This window comes from Carassius auratus, chromosome 31, assembly GCF_003368295.1.
Source record: "Carassius auratus strain Wakin chromosome 31, ASM336829v1, whole genome shotgun sequence".
Classification (NCBI taxonomy): Eukaryota; Metazoa; Chordata; class Actinopteri; order Cypriniformes; family Cyprinidae; genus Carassius; species Carassius auratus.
The window spans coordinates 11,838,775-11,860,543 of record NC_039273.1 but is presented as its reverse complement, the minus strand read 5'-3'; the positions used below and the strand labels follow the sequence as shown (position 1 = coordinate 11,860,543).

Here is a 21,769-nt window from a genome sequence, read left to right as displayed (position 1 = left end):
TCTGCGATTCATTCTCTTGCGCTGGTGGAGCTGCACCGTGCTGCCTGGCAGGCTGCTTCCGTCACTCACAGGCGCTTTTGCTTTTCTCACCAGCAATAGACACACATAGCCTTGACACCTGAGATCTGCCCTCCCAACTGTAATAAAACCATCTAAGCACCACAGCAGTTGTGTGCAGAGGGAAAGCGCTGTTGTATATAATGGGATGGGGAGGGATCATCAAAGTGTGGACTGGAATACATGTGTCAAACTGTGCTGCTGTGACAGAGTAAATATCTGTTTGGGGAGCTGTTTTACAGCTTTGTGTGACCAATTTCAATGGCTGTCAGCAAAAGTGCAACAGCTATTTCAAATAGTGCATTGACTGAATACCTAATTGTGGCAAATATGAAGCACAAAGCATTTTGGCTATTAAATTAGTTTGTGTTGATCTGTGAGGATTAAAGAAAAATATTAAAAATAAGGATATATATGGAATATGGAAAACATTATTTTATAACATTATTTTAAAAATGGGATGTTTTGTTCTGTGTTCACTTTTTAATTAGGCAAAAATACTGCTATGCATAGGCAAAATACAGTAACTAGACATTGTCAGAACTGATGACTGAAATGATAAGTTTTCATGGAAAAAAAGGGCAATATTACTATTTGGACAATACATTGATAATGTAATCTGGCTAGGTATTAAATTAAACATACTATATAAATGTGACCCTGCACCACAAAACCAGTCATAATGGTATTTTTTTTTTTTCAAAATTAGGATGCATGCATGATCAGAAAGCTGAATAAATAAGCTTTGACATTGATGTATGGTTTGTTAGGATTGGACAATATTTGGACGAGATACAACTATCTGGAAAATCTGGAATCTGGAGGTGCAAAAAAATCTAAATATTGAGAATCACCTTTAAAGTTGCCCAAATTAAGTTCTTAGCAATGCAACTAATTGAAAAAAAAAAAAAAAATCCAGGAGATCTGCAAAAATATATTTACAGTAGGGAATGTACCAAATATCTTCATGGAACACGATCTTTACTTAATATCCTAATGATATTTGCTATGAAAGAAAAAATGATAATTTTGACCCATACAATTTATTTTTGGCTATTGCTACAAATATACGCCAGTGAATTTAGACAGGTTTTGTGGTCCAGGATTAAACACACACACACCCACACACACACACGCACACACACACACATACACACCAGTGTTAATTTCGTTGACTAAATATTTTCGTCATTATTTTCGTCACGAATATATTTTTGCCGACGAAAACGAAACGAAAACTAAAATAGAAGGCACTGATGGAGACTAAAACTATGACTAAATTGATTGACATTATCGTCAACGAATAAAGGACGAGACGAAAATAGACTGTGACGAAAATCAAATCAGCAGACGGGAGAGATACGAGGAATGAGCAAAAGAACCGGCAAAACAGAACAGACTGCATGAGAGAAGAGAACCAATCAGAGCCTGACTTATTGAGACATGAAGCGAAGGTTTTCAGTTTTTATGAGCTCCCGGGAAGTCGGCATTCGAAGAGGTGATAGGGACTTTAAGCAACAACCTCTGGTGGAACGGCAACGCCATTCTGGCATTGTATTGTGCCTGCGCGAATTTAACTGCTACTTTGTGACGTTCTAATTTAACGGTCTACTACGGGAGAACAGCTGATTTGCCGGAGTCGCTACAACGTGAGAGGTTAGGTAAATAAATGTTATGAATTATATAATTAAATTATATATTTTTTTGGATCTCAATAAATGAATTAATGCTGCGTTGCGCTGTTCTGTTTTACCGTTGCTTAGTGACTTTTACGTTCTTGGCTACAGCGGTGTGACGGCAAACTTCCGGTCGCTGTAGCCGTTCCATTCGCAGCTGTTGCTTAAAGTCCCTACTGTCTAAAAGAGCGACAAAATGTCCACAGCTCACTTCACGTTTGACGACGAACAAAACAAAACAAAGTGTAAAGCACGCAGAGCGCTCATTCGTGGCAAGAACACAACCAATTTGAAAAGACATTTACAGACGAGCCACCCGGACATTTTCTCAAATGTAATTTCACAACGATGTTCTTTTGTTTATTGAGCTAAGCAAAATTGGAATAGTGCAGTGCGTAGATGTTGTAGCATTAAATATTACGAACTGAAAAGTACTGTAAAATAGCCCCTTCTTCAAATTAGATGTGAGCACAATACTAATACGTAATATCATGATAAATACATTTGATTAATACTAATGTTTAGTATATTTTATAATGTTCTACTTGTTGACAATATCACAAATATTTCTATATTAGTCATGTGAAACATGAATGTTCACATCCTATCATTATACATACAAATCTAGCAATATTGTAGTATTTAAAACATACAATATTGCTAGACAAATGAATACCTTATAAAATCTTGTTACTTTTTTTATCCACCCAACTTATTAAATATTTACTTTAAATGTATGCACTTATTGTTCAGCTCAGCTGTAAGCTTTAAGGTCCTGGACCTAACGTTATTTTTCTTTTATTGATGGTCAGTTGGCAGCTAGTTATTGTTTACATTATCATGACAGTGTTTGTTGCTGCATAAAAGCTTTTGAATCAAAATAAAGACACAGTTGTGTTGAAATAAAGTTGAATTTGTGTTTTATATATTTTGGTTAAGTTTGTTTCCTATACCAGCTGTAAAAAATTGTCTAGTAAATCTGTTATTGATTTTAGTCTTATTTTAGTCGACTAAAATACCAAGCAATTTTAGTCGACTAAAATACCAAGCAATTTTAGTCGACTAAAATACCAAGCAATTTTAGTCGACTAAAATACCAAGCAATTTTAGTCGACTAAAATAAGACTAAAATTAAAACAAATCAGATGACTAAAACTTGACTAAAACTAAAAAGAATTATAGTCAAAAGACTAAGACTAAAACTAAATTAAAATTTCGTGTCAAAATTAACACTGATACACACACACACACACACACAACCCCAAGGGTATGTACCCAAACAACCCTTATGAAAATTAACCATGGTTTTGTTATAATAAAAGTGTAGTTATGATGATTATTTATTTATAAATCTTTAGTAGAAATCTATGGTTAATTTTCATAAGGGAAGTTGTAAATGTAAGTTAACCAGCTTGGGCTTCATAACATTTCAAAGTTACAGTAATTGTGTATTTCGTCAGCTTATTTTGGCTAAAAAAATAAATTAAAAAAAGTCAAGGTATAATATGATTCATACCAGCATCTTAAGACAGATAAAATAACCTTTCAGAGTAAACATTGAAGCGTGTCCCAACCAGGTTCAGCATTTGTTGATTTTTCCCTTACATATTTACGATGTGGTCTGTACATATTTGCAGTGCATTTCTGTATTTGGTTGTGTTATGCGTATTTGCAGTGCATTTCTGTATTTGGTTGTGTTATACATATTTGCAATGCGTTTCTGTAATTGGTTGTGTTATGCGTATTAGCAGTGCATTTCTGTATGTGGCTGTGCTATGCATATTTGCAGTGTTTCTGTATTTGGTTGTGTTATGCATTTTTGCATTGCATTTCTGTTTTTCATTGTGTTGTAAGTATTTGCAACGCATATGTTGTCAAACTGATGAAGACATTTTCTTAATTTGGTGGTGTATTTTGTATTTGCATGGGTTTTGTTTCATTTGCATTGCATTGAGCTCTCTCGGCCAAAGTACATCAGGCTGTCAAGATGCAAAACAGCAAGATTGTGGAGATACACCATGATTTTTATCCTTCCCAAAATTAAGCTTTTATTGTATATATATATAAACAGCCACATTTTTGCATTACTCAACATAATAGGCCATTCATAAATCTCATTCTTGAACAACATGTACAACCAGAGCTAGTTTTATTTTTTTCACAATGCAGAACCTTTCATATATATCAGTGAATGGATATCTCTAGATCTCACACTCACAGCATATGGGACTTTTCACAGCAGGATCACGGCAACAGGGATAGTGAAAAAAAAAATCACTTTGTTATACTGCACATGATTATTCTTGAGGAGTTGAAAGGAGGAAGCTGTGGGCTCTGACTTGACTAATGACATACCTTGATAGCAGTGGAAGCAATCTGAATGTGATGTAGTTTTCGCAGAGTACTCTCCCTGTCTATGAAATAGGAGGCAGCCAGCTGGTGCAGGGCCTCCAGAGTCACAGCTGTGCTGTTACTGGGGTAGTCGCTCGCCTCTGCTTTCTTACTCAACTTCCTCTTGTCCACAAATATAGTCAGAGCCTCCTCTCCTAGCGGAAACAGAAGGAACCATGCTTATTGATGTAGAAATATTTTATAGTAAGAATTAGGGTTAGGGTTAGGGACACTCAGGTACAGGTGTGCAAGGTGGGGGTATTACTGCCAATTTTCCACCAACAAAGCCGGTCGCTGTCAGCTTGCAGTGGTCCTTTTCATAACTCATAACTCGTCTACTGCGCCGCGAGACCTCCAGACGTGCGTAAACGCGTCTTTACATTGACTAACATTGAAATCATTCGCATCAGACGCTCTATTCGCGTTTGGTGTGAACGCAGCATAAGAGGTTGCTTTCGACGTCACTAGAGCTTTATAGGTGCGTAAAATTGCTGTTATTTTCTGTCTAGCTCTCGGAAGGCATACTCCACTTTCGGATTTCTTTATTTTCTTTTTCTGCTTGTTTGTGAGTTTTGTTACATCTATATTTTTGTAATTGTTGAATTATTTTAAAATTAATAGTGTACATATTTGGTTAAAATCGATTCCCTATTTTAATTTTCGAAACCTTTTTTGGTTGGTCCGATCGATTGTGCAATCGATTTTTGAACTAAAAGTGACAGCCCTAATAACCAGCTGGTTATTTTAATGAATAGTTCAAAAAGAAGAGTTACCCCACTAAACACTGACCTTCACAATTTACAGCATTAGCAGATAATGTTAGCAGCATCAAAATATAATTATTATAAATAAACTGAAATTGAATCAAGAGCTTGTAAAGCAGAAATTTATCAGGAAATCTGTATCAAGATCCAGCCTTATCAGGTAAAGCAGATCAGTTTGACTCAACAGTTTATGGTTATACTGTAAATGCTCTGTAAGCATGTGGCAGTTTGTATTTCAGGCAGGTCTGCTGCAAAGCCTAGACTTGCATCTCCATTTTCATGCTCTAAGCTTATACAATAATGCTTGTTTTCCAGAGCAGTGAAGGCCACATCAGTTCTGTACAGCCAATTTTGCATTATGTGAAGTAACTTGTAAGCACAGGCTGCTCCGAGTTTAAGAAATGAGCGAAATAATGCTTGTGGATTTCTGAAAAGTAACCCATCCTGGACATGTTACCATCTGTTGAGACCTGCCTCCCTCTTACAACCACACAGTGGAACAAGTAATAAATTATGCTGCAAAGCATGTCTTAATTGTTTTTCCTTGGCTTGATAGTGTATGAGTAGTAATTGAGATGTAAATGTAAATGAGATCTAAATGTGTTTCTTCTTCATAAACAAAACACGTGTTTGTTCCCAAGTTCACTCACAGTAGGTATTATGACCTTTGCACAAAGCACCATGCAGGATATTTCACAGGAATATATTTTTCTACCTCCTAGTGTAGCTGACAGTAGAAAATGGGTGCCATATTTCTTGATCAGGTTGTCAGTAATTTGCTGGGCAGTGGGCCTTCGCCCCAGGAGTCGAATGTTCCTTATAAATTCCGGGGTGAGAGGCAAAGGGGAGTTCAGGAAATCCCGTCGCTCTACAGCCAAGTTATTCACTTTCCACCGGCCAAATTCCCTGCATGAGAAAAAAACAGAGAGAGTAAACAGGCCTGTCCCTAATGATCTGTTTTCATTAACATTTCTCAACTGTTTTGGACATGATAGAAGGAGGCCTGCGGGGCAACCAATGCTCCTGCCAAGGTACATCTCTAGCCTCAGGTTCTCAGACCATGTTTCATTTGGGGGATGGATACTATGCATAGGGAGCCATCTCAGAATGTGCAGCTGACAAGTGCTATGCTCAATAAACACTTTGTGACAGAAATCTGCCCTGACAGAAAGACTCATAGAAGTCTGCCCTGTGGTGACAACCAATACCTTTCATAAAAGTGGGGAGGAGAAAGAAAGCTAAATGAAAAAATAAAATAAAATAATAATAAATACCACCACAAAGCCCTGCAATCCTTCAAGGCTAAAAACAGAGAAACAATGCTCCAGGCTTTGGTGACTCATGCATTTTTGCAATTTGTGCTCCTCCTAGGCTTCCTCCACAGCACCACATGACATATGGTTGAAAATATATCATACATATGAAAAATGTAATGTTTCTAAATAGAATTATACTTTTATGAGTCAATCATATACAAATTAACTGCTGACATATGAAAGTCTAAATGCACTCTTAGACAAAAGTACAAAACTGTCACTGGGCAGGTTCCCTACACATTAGGTGCCAATATGTATTTTTAGGGTGTGTTTACACTTCTAGTAGGGATACACAAAAATAAAAATTCCAGGCTCAAACCAAAAATTCTGGATGCACTTGGCCGAAAACAATAATTATTTATTGTTTTATTATATAATATAAAGTAATTTTATAAGGCTTTTTAATGTAACTCAATGATTTTAATGATACTGAATTAAAATAAACAAAGAAATTAATAAATAACAATTTCATTGAAAGTTACACAATAAAACGGGACAGAAAATATATCAATATTAAATATCAATATATTACTTCTGTTTCGTTTTTATTTATTTATTTATTATTATTTATTTATTTTTTTTCCTTTATTTTTAATTTTTTGAATACTTGTCCAAATAATATATAGTCCTACAAAGCTATTTTTATCAGACATGGGCAGATTTTGTGAACTGAGCGCGAGAATGAGAAATTAGTGAAAATGAGAAAAAATTTGATAAAATAGCAAGTCGATGAGGAAAGTCCACTCATGAGTTACCTGCGGAAAGAGCGATCTAATTCTAAACGTATTTATTTTTTTATTTTTTTTAAACTTTTTTTCTGGGTATCTTTAATGTAAAGGCATACATTAGAGCACAGAGTCAACTTTTACATTTAAAATTCATTGTTAGAAAAATAGCATGTGGGCTAATAAACTGAGTAGTTGACATAAACACAGCCTAGTAGACCAATGGATCTTCCTTAGAGTAAAGTACTAAAAGCATTTGTGCCATTTATTGCAAGATGAGTAGCTGATGAGCCAAGACAGAAACTATTTTGTTTCTTAAGCAAAGGTCAATACTTATGCTCTTCTTTGTCTCAAAAGCAGCAACACACAATGCATACAAAAATAACAAATTTAATTCATGCAGTTACAGGCAATTAAGTATTCAGGCCTTCTTTCAACCCCCAGTCTTTATTTTAAGCTCTGTGTTATGCAATTATGCATATTCTAAAATAGGCACATACTTCTACAAAAGGCGTTGGCACAGTCTCACACTCAATACATCTCAAAACACCCTCCAATCACTGTACGCCTCTCTTCTATAAGATCCTGTCCTCTCAGTTAGCCGAGAAATAGTGAGTAACCTCATGCACAGGTGATGGATGGCGCTGGGGTGGCCTTCTGAAAGGGGATCTATCATATTAAATCAGGAGTAATGACAGAGGCCTCCCGACCCAGATGTTTGATTGATTCATTCCAGCAAGCGCCCTTAATTCCATCTGCTGTTTTGCAATTCATAAGGGGCAAAAGTGATAGAATTATGTTGAAATTATGTCACAAAAACACACATTATTAATGTATGGTCGAAGCTGTTGTTGGATTTATGTCAGAATATAATTTCTTGTAATTTCATAAGCTACACCCTCAGCTGCTGTAAAACACGGTAATACTGCATTTGGCATGTGCTATAGCAGCAACTGGGATGATGACTGCTTACTTGAATTTAGATGATCTATCTCAATTTCACATGGCACCACGATAAGCCACTTTTTAAACTGGACAGCTCTTTGGGAGCTGTGATGAGCTAGCCTTCAGGAGTTCAAAGGTTCCCCACAAAAAAGAAAGACGGAAAATCCTCCCTGCCATTCTCTTCCCCGTCACAGCTGAGCACGATAAGCTTGGATTGTCTTATCAGGTGAGGCATTGTGTGAGAGCAGTTTAAAGGCTTCTCTAGGAAGCACTATATGGGACTTCTCCAGTGCTATATGAAATCCTCATTACGACCGTAGTCATCATCAGTCTTCACTACAACTCTGAATGTGCACTGAATCCTTCTTTCTGTGCTTTGTTTCTCAGCTTTTTGTTGCAGAACAAAAAGAACTCGAGGCTTGTGTCATAAGCTTTTATCTCTGCCTTTAAGATATGTATTAAAAAGATTATTTGAATATCATACAGAAGGAAGTGGCCCTAAAAAGAGAGAACTTTAAATAAGGGCAGCTGTCATCATGCAAAGATATACTGCATTTTATGAAATGACTTATTACAAGCAAATTCAAACGGATTTTCTCACTTACATTATTAAGATTGTGTGTGTGTGTGTGTGTGTGTGTGTGTGAGAGAGAGAGAGAGAGAGAGAGAGAGAGAGAGAGAGAGAGAGAGAGAGAAGATAGTCTTAGTCTGTGCACACATCAGCATCACTGGAAACTATCCCATGGCAATTGTTCAGTAAAGCAGGTGGTATATTTGGACCCCGTCTTTGAATATTATGACATGGCATTTGCCCAATATTCTACAAAGTGAAATCTCCCGAATAAAGAAAAATAACTATTTCCAACAAAGAGCTCATTAAAATTCTTTCAAATTCAATCAGGAAGAATGTGGAGAATTGAAGGAGGGATGAGATGGTGCACTTTCATTGCCCAGACGACACTGTTACACACCAGTGTAAGTAGGAGGAGAACCACTTCTGGTAATTCATCTTCTACCTGTCATTGCAGATTATTTAAATTGAGCCATGTAACAAAGCTGCGCTTGAAGGAGAAAAAGCTATCCCCAATATACTATTACAACTTTTAATCTCTCTATGTCTCCTACATGCAAACATTGTTTTTGAAAATAAGAAAATACTCTGAAAAAGAGATTGTTTGAGTTAAAGGCTCCAGGCTGTGCAACAAATTACGAAAGAATCTGCATTAGCATTAAAAGATGCGATCTGATCTAAGGATATCGCAAACACAATATGATACATTTTATAGAGACAATGAGCTGAATTTATCCGATTTTCCATGCATTATCTTTACACATATAGTAGTATCATATTGTACATTTACATTGATATCTTAGTACATTTACATTTATTTAAATAGCAGATGCTTTTAAACCAATTTACTTAGAAATAGGGAATACAAATATGGCATTTTATCATAAGGAGGTAATAACTCAATCCTGATGTATCATATTTGTTACTCACATTTTAAACCAGTAGTTCTAAAATGATATATGTGTGAAGTAAACCAAAGTTGATTCAGTCCAGTTAATGTTCATCTTGAAATAATACTAGCAATATAAAAGCTGTTCTTGCGTTTATAAAAAATCTAATCAAAAAGACACATGTAACACTGGCTAATATTAGACATCATTTAGTCACCAGAGTGAAGATTTAGAGGGTTCATAAGCTTGTTGCTTCCTTTTCTGTTAAAAATAACAGTGGACAGTGGTTTGCGAATGCTGATGGTTAGCCTAAATAATTTGATCGGGAGCATCCCCTCCTGTGACCCATGATTTGTTTCTATGTGTATTCAGAGACAATGAGCAACAGACTTTCATAATAATAATAATAAAAAAAAAAAAAAAAACTTTGTTAACGAGCGATAAAATAATTATCAGCATTAATAACTTAATGTGTTAACACAATAATAACGCATTAACTTGCCCAGCCCTAAAATGTATAATATGATATAATATAATATAATATAATATAATATAATATAATATAATATAATATAATATAATATATTATAATATAATATAATATAATATAATATAATATAATATAATATAATATAATATAATATAATATAATATAATATAATATAATATGCCTGAAACTTTTTAGGATCTTAATCAGTCTGTCTGTTTAATGAGAAATTGCTATATTTAAATGTTTTACCTAGATTCTGGGATGCATGTAAAAGCTGCTCCTTTTCAGTTAGTATTTTGATACAACACACTTTTTTAATCAAGCAGTGGATGCAATTTTCTCCTAGCACAGCCTTTCTGCCGACAGTAACCATCTCAAGGGGAACAGGTGATAATGCTGAGTAATAAGAATTAAGAGCCCACTAATCAGTTACACATGATAAGATTATTAATCTTGCAGAGTGAGCACTGAGCCTCTGATGCAAAAATCTCCAATGTTTTGATGAAGGGACAATCAGAGCACCCATGAAGTAGATCCTACAAATTAGAAGTTGTCAACTGTGGCTTCTAAGAACAGAGGACTATTTGATAAATGTGCCTGCAATGATGGAAATTATCACCAGTCATTTAAGAGTTGGAATTTCTGCTCACCTTCTACCAGCCTTAATTCTACAGAGCCCCTCACATGGCATGCAGGGAAAAAAAAATTGTAGGATATCATGAACACAGTTTACTGTTTAGTTCCCTCGATTTGCTCAATTGTGCACACGATATATAAATCAAGAGAACGAATTAGTAAATTGTGCACATGATTTAGCAAATTGAGGGAACTAATTAGTAAATACTGTGCACGATTTATTCATTTTTTCTTGCATGTCATGTGCAAGGCTCCGTAAAATTCTACCAACTGCAGTACAACAAAAAATGTGTGTTATGTTACTTCTGCCACGTTGAATTGAATAGATCACCTTTCAAACGTTTGGAGCTGGTTTGGTAGGCTAGTTTTAATTGCTCAAGAAATAGTTCTTATAATTATCAATGTTGAAAACATTTGTAGAGCATGCAGAGTTTATATCTATATCTATCTATCTATCTATCTATCTATCTATCTATCTATCTATATATATATATATATATATATATATATATATATATATAGTTGTTATATGTGTGTGTGAGAGAGAGACAATGTAATTAGTTAAATGCATCTCTGCCGAAAAAAATACATCTTTTCTTTTCTTTTCATCTCTTTCTTTCTTTCTTAATAAAATCTAACTGACCCCAAACTTTGAACAGCAGTGTTTCAAATGCCAGATTATTCATGTTTTACCACAAGCCAATTCATTTATTATTTATAAATGAAAAAAAAAAAAATATATATATATATATATATATATATATATATATAAAAAATCATCTTGGCTGATCAGTTACATAGCAACAACTTCATCATATTACATGGCAAAATATGGCAACTGGTACCATCAAAAACCATGGCAAGTAAAAATGCTGCATGAAAATCATGCAGGCCTTAGTTCAGTTACAACTAACCTGTAGATCTTGTATCTCGTGGAAAATCCCTGACGGTTCCTCTCCACAAATTCAGTGTACTCTTGTGTGTGGTGAAAAGGGCCCTTGTCAGAAAGAAGCCAGTCCAGGGGGCCTGCAGGGCCTTCTTCAGCTAAACTGGCAGAGCTTGTCAGCCAGCAGCGGAGGCCGAAAGTCAGCAACATCAGCTCCCATAAAGCCATGGGGTAGCTGCACAAGGCTTCAGCAGCACAGGCTCTGGTGCAAGACCACACTCCACCACCCAGCACAGAAGATCAGCATGGCTTCAGTCCCACAAACGCTTGCCTGTACACACACACAGCACACAGATTCATACATAAAGAACAACAATGCATTAGTAAACACTAACACTGAAAAGTGCACACATACAGACAATTAACAGGAAATTATGTTTCCTTGAGGCAAAAACTATTTAGGACTCCGGAGAGATCTTCTCAACATAGAAAGGGCAGAAAAGTATGATGATTCTTTGTGGGAATGATTTACTATTTTTTTAGTAGTGAGAATATATATACATCTTTGCATGGTAATGAGTGTTTTGGTACTTCAGAGGAGCAAAGTATTACCAAATTAACAATAAAAGAATGTAACTGAAATGATAATAACCTCCTGTTCACTAGTACATTACATAGAGATGGTCTCTCTAAAACTGCTTATATTAATCCAAATTATTTTTAACTCTCTTTTTGCTTCAAGTGCAAACTGTATAAAAAGGCAAAAGCACCAGATACGGTTTAAATCCAAGCACTCTAATTCAATCCCATGGTAAACAGATGCCATGAGCACATTTCCAACATCTCTTTCAGTAGTTGGTTCTCAGTGTCTCCCGCAGTCCCGCCCCTTGTTCTAACCCTGTTATTATTCCCATATTTCAACCAAGTGCTGTCAATCATTCTTCATGGCCGTGACCAAACCAGATGTTGGAAAAGAGTCTCATTACTGTATTCTGATGACAGTCTGTCAAGTCATTTGTGCCATGTGACCATATGTGTGGGTGACTTTCAAAGATCATCATGCAGACCTTGAGATAACATGCATTATAAATGCACCACATTGGCTTGTGAATCATTGCTTAGTACAACCTCTAATTATAAAGACGTGCATATCAAAACAGACGCTCTTCTACGCGGATAAAAACGGAAAACGGATAAAGACGGGATAAAAAAATATATAGCATATCAGTTCATTAAATATCTTTATGCTTAATATTTCAAATCACAATCATACGTTGTCCACCTTTGGCATTAAAACCTATGGGAGGACTTTCTTGGATGATGTATCTGCACCCTCATCTCCCACAGAACTATAGAATGTATGTAGCACACTGATAAGCACATCCATAATGGTGTGAGTACAGCCCCAATCTGGGCTACAATGCTTTCTGCTGTAATTACAGCAGATTTAAAAGCAAGACTTTTGCTGCATGACATCTAATTCTTCAATGCAGACATCCGTACTTCTCTATGCATATTGATGAGGAAGTCTCGGTGGAACACAGCAACCACTCAAGTAGGGATCCTACAACGCGCTGCACTTTCAGCGCCACAGTGCAACACGAAAAAGGCCATTTCAAATGCCGCAATCTCCACATTTCCATCAGCAATTCTTTTGACTTACTATTGTTCTGCCTTGAGTAACAAATGCTTTGCTTTGTGTAAAAATCACTGTTTACTTTTCTCCCGAGAGCGAAGCATCATTATATGCGTTCCAGTTCTTTTTCCCCCTCTTTTTTGGGGGGATGGTAGCTCTGCTTGGCAGGTGGCAATGTGGAGAAAATAAAAAAAAGAGATGAATAAAAAGATGTGTAAAACAAGTCACAAAGGCAGAGAGCAGCTTTGAGATAGATGATGCTTCTGGCTAATGTTCTCTTCTGAACATACTGATGAGTTATTCCAGCTTAGCTCTTTAAAAAAAAGCTAAATATTCTCAACTTGTAGTTAAATGTTTAGAACACGGCTGTGATCTTTGTAACTCTCCAGTCCTTTGAGATAAACCTGCAACCTCAAAACTGTCAACAGTCAACAGCTCAGAACTGTCCCTGCACTGTAAACATGTATTCATTGAGAGCACAGTTCATTTTGAAGCAATCTGCTGCTATAATCACATTATCTCCCCCACTCAGTGCCGTAACAGGATTCTGGTTATTATCTGCAGGAATAATATTCCCTGTTTAAAGGGGCATCATTAGAAAATATCTGTGGTTACAAAAACAATACACTTCATCAAATGCTGTTGAACCGATCCACCCTAAAAGAGGAGCCGAGGTGTACTTTTAGATCACAAATAAAACATCTAGCCTGAGAGAGAAATTTATTTTTTATCATCAACTGTGGAAACATGAAAAGCACCAATGGTGCCACTTAAATTTAATTGAGCACCAAAAGGGCTTGAAATATCCTCAGACTGGTCTGAAATGTCATAAAAATGTCAATTGTGTTGGTTCCTACACAACTTTATGTTGATTAAACCTTGACTTTTCTGTAGAGGCTCTGAAACAATAGGTAATGTGCTTTCACAATACCATTGACTTGACTTGACAAGTGGGAAAAACTGATGTATAAAATGTGTGGGATGAACAGAAAAATAAATGACAGAGGAGAAACTGTAAACATATAAATGAGGATAATTAAGAAATTAAATAAGTATCTGCATGAGCCAAATTAAGCAAAAGTCTGATGGGAGAGAAGATCAAAACATTAGCTAGTTTTCTGGGAAACTGAGAAAAGAATTATTGAGTTATCTTGGATTAAAAATTGTGTTATACCACCGTAGAATTCATAAAGAGGAGTTTTAAGCTCTTCATGGAGAGAACATTATGTATAGTTTGCACGATCGTCTTAGCCTTGCTACATGACATGCAATTTTTCATTTAAACTAGATGTTGCAAGAGTATTTTGTATCATAACCTGCAGGGTCTGCAATAGCAATATAAACGATTCATATTGTAATTTGTCATGTAAATGGTGACTATGACAAGGTCCTGTGTGTTCACCTAGAGGCACGAATCATTTTAAAACTACAGCGATGCCTGGTTATAAGAGAGAAACAGACTAGACAAATAGCTGTCTGAATGACACAAAAGCCAATCTGTTTTAAACAGTATACCATTTTGCTTAAGCACATTGAGTTATTTTTATTAAGTAGCATTGCGACACGGTCATTTTAGTTAATGCTTATAATGTGATTGTGGACAGATTTTAAATAAATAACTGTCTCGAACCAGACAGATGTTACAAACAATATCTAGAAATTAATAGAGAAATTCTTGTTTTAAGTAATGAAAAGGATATTTCCTATATAATATATACCATGTTTCCTTGTTCTTTGCTCTAGAGCTGACAATTAATTCAAATGAACTGAATTTGCCTGTTGAATCGTGAATTCAACTCTGAACACTGCTTGAACCCCATTTACTTTAAATAGTCAACAAATAATTAGTTATGCATCACAAAGGACATTGTCACATTTTTTCATCTGTTTCGAATTTTGTTTATCCAGACATAGTTCTACAGTTCAACAAACAGGTAACCCTAGCTTGGTAAAAACAACTTATTAAAGGAATATATGAGTGGTAACATTTCGCAATAAGGTTCCATTAACTAATAGCATAATTAATAACTATAATTTAACTATAACTAATAATCAGCAATACATTTGTAAAGTACTTATTAGTTATATAAACGTTGTTAACATTAGTTAATAATAATAATACAGCTGTTCATTTTTATTTCATGTTTGCTGAGTTCAATTAACATTAAATATAACTCTTCGTTAAATTTTAATCATGATGTATTAGTGAATGTTGGAATCAACATTTATGCTTTCGAAGCATTTTTCATTGTTAGTTAATGTTAACTAATGTGGTTAACTAATGTTAACAAATATATCCTTATTGTAAAGTATTACCATATAAATTAAGCTCAGTTGACAGTTTTTGTCACAGATTGTTGATTACCACAAAAAAAAACTAAAAAATAATTATAATTATATTAAAAATAATAATAATAATAATAATATAACATATAACTTTTTGTTGTTGCTGTGCAAATCAATATTATGCCACAAATGCTGCTGACTAAATTAACTTCTTAAGCCAATATTGAACCCTGAATATTCCTTAAAAAAAAAAAAAAAAAATAATAATAATAATAATGTTCCACCGTCATCTACAACTCCATACAACTCTGTGCATGTAACCTTAAATTACAATCAAGCACAAGAACTAAAAGTAAAACCAAGCTCAAAGTGAAGTATTATCAAAGTACTTTTGAAAGGTTGAGATGATGAGATCTGGGATCTCTCAAACTCAAGTTCTCAATGGCATTTGAGTCAAACATGTTCACAGGATAGACTCAAGTGTGCACTTTGGACTCAGGGCATCTGTTCAGTTCTTTCATTTACGACCTGTGCAATTGCAATGAGTTTTGGCTGTCTCTGCTGGAAGCATGCAAATGAAGATACATTCTCTGAGATATTTCCTGCTCTAAATTTGTGTCCGCCGGGTGGATGGAGGGTTGTCTGACTGTTTGAAAAAAATAAATAAATGTGGTGAACGTCATCTTAGGTGAACGTTGATTTCAGGGTTGTATTACCATTTCTACAGTAGGATCCCTCTATTTGTAATTCTGGTTCTTTCAGACTTGACTTCAAGTCATCCCTGAAACCCACTTTCAAAGTCTAAAACAGGAACCGATAAACTTCACATCCTCCTCTCTCCGCTGACTAATGAGCTTTTACTCCTAATTAGCTATGTTATTCTCTAACCCACGACAATCAACATCAGCTTTCATTGTGTGCCTGAGGGTAGAAAGGTTTCTTAGCGAAATAATGTGTCTGGAAGTCACAATTATTTATCCGTGTTTCGTTTGAGAACAAAAGGATGTGTACAAAGAGATTTGCAGTGTGTAATGTATCAAAGAGAATATCCCAACCGATGGGCAATAAAATAAATATGAAATACTAGCTTATATCTGTGCATGGGACCAAAAGTAGGAAAAGGAATGACAGTCATTGTGTTGAGTGTTAAACGCAAATCAAATATTCCCTCTAATATTGCCGTCACTTTGAGAAATGGACCTCTAGGAGCAGACAAGCCATGAAACTAAAATATTTGATTCTAGATGAAATGTCTGATTCTAGATGAAACACTGAGCATCAAACAAAATAATATCAATTTGCAGTGAAAGTTCATGTACATTTTAGAATATTTCTGATACAACTGACAATTTTGTGTGTCTATATTCAAAGAAAAAAAAAAACATACCCATAATACATTACAGCGAATGTTCATTATGATCATCCAAATCCAAAAATGACAATCTTATAAATTTGCATTTCAGAGCACATTAGTCAGAGCATTACTTAATTTAAAGGACAATGAAGTACCCAAAATATTGTGGAAAAAGCCAACAAAAGAACACAATGAATTAAAAGAATAGATGCGGTGTTGTCTGTTCACCAACACTCTGGTAGCCGCATTTAATATCACATGTTCCTGAGAGCATAATGTCTCTATGGACATGGCACACATTTTAATATGAGGGTTTGAAAACACTCAGTTCATGTCTCTAGGGTGCAATAATTGTTCTTTTTTATATATATAAAAAGACTGATCGCAATACAAATCTATATTAATAAAGCCTTTGATCTTTGAGGAAGCATGGACAACAAGGGAGCCATTCGTTTGATGATGAATATAATAATTTGTTTGGATGATCCATGAAAAAAAGGACTATAATTTATGGGTTGGGATAGTATTCTGGATTAAATAGATAATGCTTTTCAGGTCAGGATATGTATGCAAAGAGTAAAGGTTTATAGTAAATCGGTTGACAATTACCATGACAATTAAACAGAGTGCTGTGTCCCATTAAAATGTCTGTTGGTTATGGATAAAACCAAACAAAGAATTGATTAAAGCTTAGAAATAAAAGTCACATTAATTATGCACAGAGCCATTGGTAATTTACAAGATGCTGATTTAATTGCTGCTTTACTCGTTGCCTTTTTGATCGTAAAGTTCTCACTTTTACATTGTTATTTGGCCACATATCAGTGAAATGTTTAATGCAATTGGGGGGCGGGGGGCATCAATTAAATACAGAAAACAACCCATGGTCTTCTTTTCTAAATCCATTAAATTAAGACTTTCAATTATCTGTATGTTGCTTCATAGATAAAGTAGTGTTACCATCTTACGAGTTATGATAAATCAATGTCCTAACCTCAAAACTACAAGATTGTCTGTCCACATTGAGAATGAAAATACATTGTGAGCACAAGAATTATTTGCTTTTGTAGGATTTTGGGCCAATGAAATGTCATTATGGATGACACAGAAATAGTAACAGATTGACAAAATGTCCTGTCGCTGGTTAGAACAAAAACAGATTTTACAGAAGTAGTATGCTATTGTGTCACTTTTGGTTAGGATACAATGTGACATTGAGGTTTTAAAGAAAAATTAAACAAATTCTAAGCGTCAAGGTATCAAAAAATGACACCCGAAACCTTTTAGAAGCATCACTTTCTTGCATGTCTCTTACTGATTGTCATTTCATACATGCATCAAGGTTTTTGTTTGCCTAGTTGAAAGGTGTCATGTCACATCTTTACCTTCTTTTCAACTGCATACTCCCAAGGGTCTCTGTTTTCAAGCTCTAATCAAGAAGTCATTGTTCCTGTGCCTGTCTTTTCACACGTTTGCCTTGCAGAAGTCTCAGCATCAGGATGGATTCGGTGATCCAGCTCATTATCATGAAATAATGGGCTACGGCTCACCATCATAAAGCTTCTCTCCAACTCGGGCCTGTCTGCTTGCTGCATGTTCAACCAATCAGTCGTCTCTGTGCAATTTCTGATGTGCTGGAATTGCTGCAGAAGGGCCTTCACGCATGAGTCATTCATTAATTTGAGTACTTGTTAGGGAGCCACTTTACCTGCAGATAGCCATTTGAAAAAAAAAAAAAAGGTCCCATTGAGGCAAATGCACAAGACTAGGAAAGGTATTTCACTGACTCTCTTGGGCTCTCATCCATGGCTATATCCCACATCAGCATAGGATGAATGAGCCATTGAGCTCCAACACTACTGGATGCTGATCCAGTAGTGCATGTACAGTATTTGTGTAATTGTCTTTGTGTGCCTGCACTAAAAGGTCTTTTTGTCTTTTATGTGGCTGCCAAAAGCTCTAAATGGTGATTTTGGAAAATGGCAAAAACTGTGCCAGCAGATAGCAATTATGAGAGACAGCTGGGATACAAAGGCACACACACACTTAGTTAGACCCTTCACATAAGGAAATGTGAATGTAGCATTCAGATTGTCAGTGTTGAGGTGCCAGTTACTCTTTTGCAAAGACATCTACTGTGCAGGGCTAACAGCATCACACAGAGAAAATACACTCTGCAGTAACTAACACATGTGCTTCTGTCAGCCACAATACGAAATGTAGTTTCCAAATGTCACATATCTGGTCAATAACAGGTTTACTGTCTGACCAAATAAACAAAAAAGACTGAAAATAATGCAATTCCCTTTAGTTCCACTAGTGACACTGCAATTAGACAGTTAAAGTTAAGTTAAAAATAATACACATGCATAATCTTATATTTATCTGCTTAGTAAATGTATGCATAAATATCACAAAGTCCACTCAAAAATGACCCCCCCCCCCCCCCCCCATCATTTACTTACACTACTGTCATTCCAAACCTGTTTGACTTCTTTTGCGGATCATAAATGTATGAGTGATTTTTTTTGCCCTGACAATGGCAGTGCATGGTCACCAGAACTGTGGTTTAGTTATAAACTTTTTTCTTTAGTGTTCTGCGGAAGAAAGTCATTAGAACAAATGAGAATACTATCTATAGAGCAGAGCACTAAACATTTACTATGCATGCTGTATCAGAAAGATGATTCACAGCATGATTGTTGGTGGTAATGAAGAGTCATGTAACACTATTCTGCTAAAATCACTGGCTTTTTCTGTGTTTTCTTCACTGGCCAGCGATACATACAATATTTCTTCATCAGAGCCCTCACTACCTCACTGGTGTAATATAAGGAGCTGAATTGTTTATTTTTCCTCACATTATGTTACTGGATTTTTCTATAATAAAATGTAATTTGGTTTTAAAGCAATTCCAAGTAAGTTATAAGCTATTTTATGAACAGATGGTACAGTTTATATTGTGACACCAATTATAGCTTAATGTATTAGCAGCTAAATCAATGGGCAGCAAACTTTTATGCCTGATTTTATAGCTTTTCTGCAAGCATACAGCTGTGTACCATATAGAAAGCTTGCTTTAACAGAGTGATATTAGAATCCCACAATTTTTACTGTTTGGGGGAAAATGGAGGGGGGGGGGGTAAAAGTCGGGATGCAAATCATTAATGTGAACAAAATTAATTGTGAAATTAGTACAACCCTCATGACCTGTAACCTCAAATACAGGTCAAATGCAAACATCATCATCAACATCAACATCATCATATTTTTGTCTTCTTTCCCAGTAAAATATAAACACCTTTAATGTAAGATATATTTAGGCCTACTTGAAAAGCAAAGCTCCTTATAATATTAAGACTTGTTTTCAGAGAATGTATCTTGGATTAGATGTTATTCTTGCTTTGTGCATAAATGGGACAAAAATAGAACGATTTATGACTAAAAAATGAAGATCTAAATTTTTGATATATTCTCTAAAAAACAGTATGCTTCTGAAATATATTTATTTTGAAGGATGCTTTTAAAAAACACATTAAGAAAAGTATTTCAGCAGCTTCACAGAAATAACAACGAGAGGGAGGGATGGAGAGAGAGAGAGAGAGAGAGAGAGAGAGAGAGAGAGAGAGAGAGAGAGAGAGAGAGAGATGTGCCTCTGTATCAAACACTACATGGCATAAACAGATTAATAGTCTTGAGGGATACTAGTAGTAATTCGTGTAAGGAGCTGTGTAGTCTTGATGGGCTTCTGCATGCATGCATATCATTCATGAGAACGACGTGGCGATCAGGTTGCGTTTGTTCAAAGTTGTCCCGGTGCAGCAAGAGGCAACGGTTATATTTGCAAAGCACAGTCAACTGACAACAACTTAAACCATGTCAAAAAGAACAAAATACAACTAACCTCAACGTAGCTCAATGTTGTAACTTCATCCGATAAGGTCCCATTCTTCACTGATGCAGTTTTTTTTTCTTCTTCTTCCTTACAGGAGTATTTAACGGGCATCAGCTTAAAACCCACCGAAGTAATGAAAACTGTTTGGCGTAAAGACAAAATGGACGAAAGGTCCCACAGGAAGCACCTAAATATGTAAATTTGGTGCTACTTCACGATAGTCCAACTTCGGAAACACTGCGCTCCCATTATAAAGCGAAGGTAATGTTATCCGTGTAGTGCTCTGGATTTTTCCTTGAAGAAGAAATAACCGCCTTAAGTCAATCAATGTTGAATAGATAAATCCTCTAGCAGTACAGACAGTTGGAAACAGACCGTGCTATCAGTTGGTTCAGTTTAACATCCGCCAACGGAGTGCGACATTGAGGTTATTCAATCTCTTTTGGAAGTGCCTGTGGATATTCCTCTATAAAGTCTGCGCCATCACATAGCTCCGCTTGACCCTCCTACTCTGCATCGTTGTCCGTGTGTATGTGTATGAGAGAGACTTTCAATGGATAGACGCTGGCAGACGCAGGCGCGCGCCCTCTCTCACCAAAGTCACATGTTTAAAACACAAGTAGCCCTCTGTAATGGCATTTCGGAGGGTATGCATAAAACCCGAAACGAGGGTGGAATGATAAACAGGCTATGTTACCAAATCTAGATCCCTGAAAGTGCTTACCGAAAATTCTTTCCTCTTTTTTTTCTGAATAAGTTTAGAATAATGCTTATGTCAACTGGTCAATGTAGCTATTTGTGCAAGCAGTGTCGGTGTGTTACTACCACTTCACTTCACTTCACTTCAATTAATTTGAATTTTGTATTTATTTATTTATTTATTTATTTATTTATTTAAATTAATAGTATATAATTATTATTATAATAATTGTTTCAAACAGAATAAATTCTAATGCACAGTAAAATGTTCTTGTAAGATTAGCAGCTAAAAAGTGCCACATGTGTTTGCATTTGTCATAAAAATACAGTGGCAATGTTACAATAATTATGAGATGACATTTTGGTGACTATATTAAATAATATATGTGATGCTATATGCTGTATGCAATACATTTTATATATAGTTTGTAAGGCATGGCATACCTTCTAAAAAAGTACATTCTACAAATATTTTACATTATAATGAAATATATTTTATTTTAAAATATAACATGATTATTTACTATTTATGGTAAGATAACAGTCAGACAA

General features: G+C 35.5%; 1 protein-coding gene across 1 annotated transcript in view; it reads right to left on the bottom strand.

Moving 5' to 3' along the window:
- Positions 1-21,066, bottom strand: part of LOC113050552 (BMP/retinoic acid-inducible neural-specific protein 3-like) — a 34,681-nt gene extending 13,615 nt beyond the window's left edge. Inside the window, exons 1-4 of the mRNA XM_026213598.1 lie at positions 20,528-21,066; positions 11,376-11,678; positions 5,604-5,794; positions 4,089-4,279 (exon numbers count right to left, since the gene is read on the bottom strand). Coding sequence (XP_026069383.1) covers positions 4,089-4,279; positions 5,604-5,794; positions 11,376-11,575 — 582 coding nt within the window. The 5' untranslated portion in view covers positions 11,576-11,678; positions 20,528-21,066. The remainder of the gene's footprint in view (positions 1-4,088; positions 4,280-5,603; positions 5,795-11,375; positions 11,679-20,527) is intronic.
- Between the last annotated feature and the right edge of the window lie 703 nt (positions 21,067-21,769).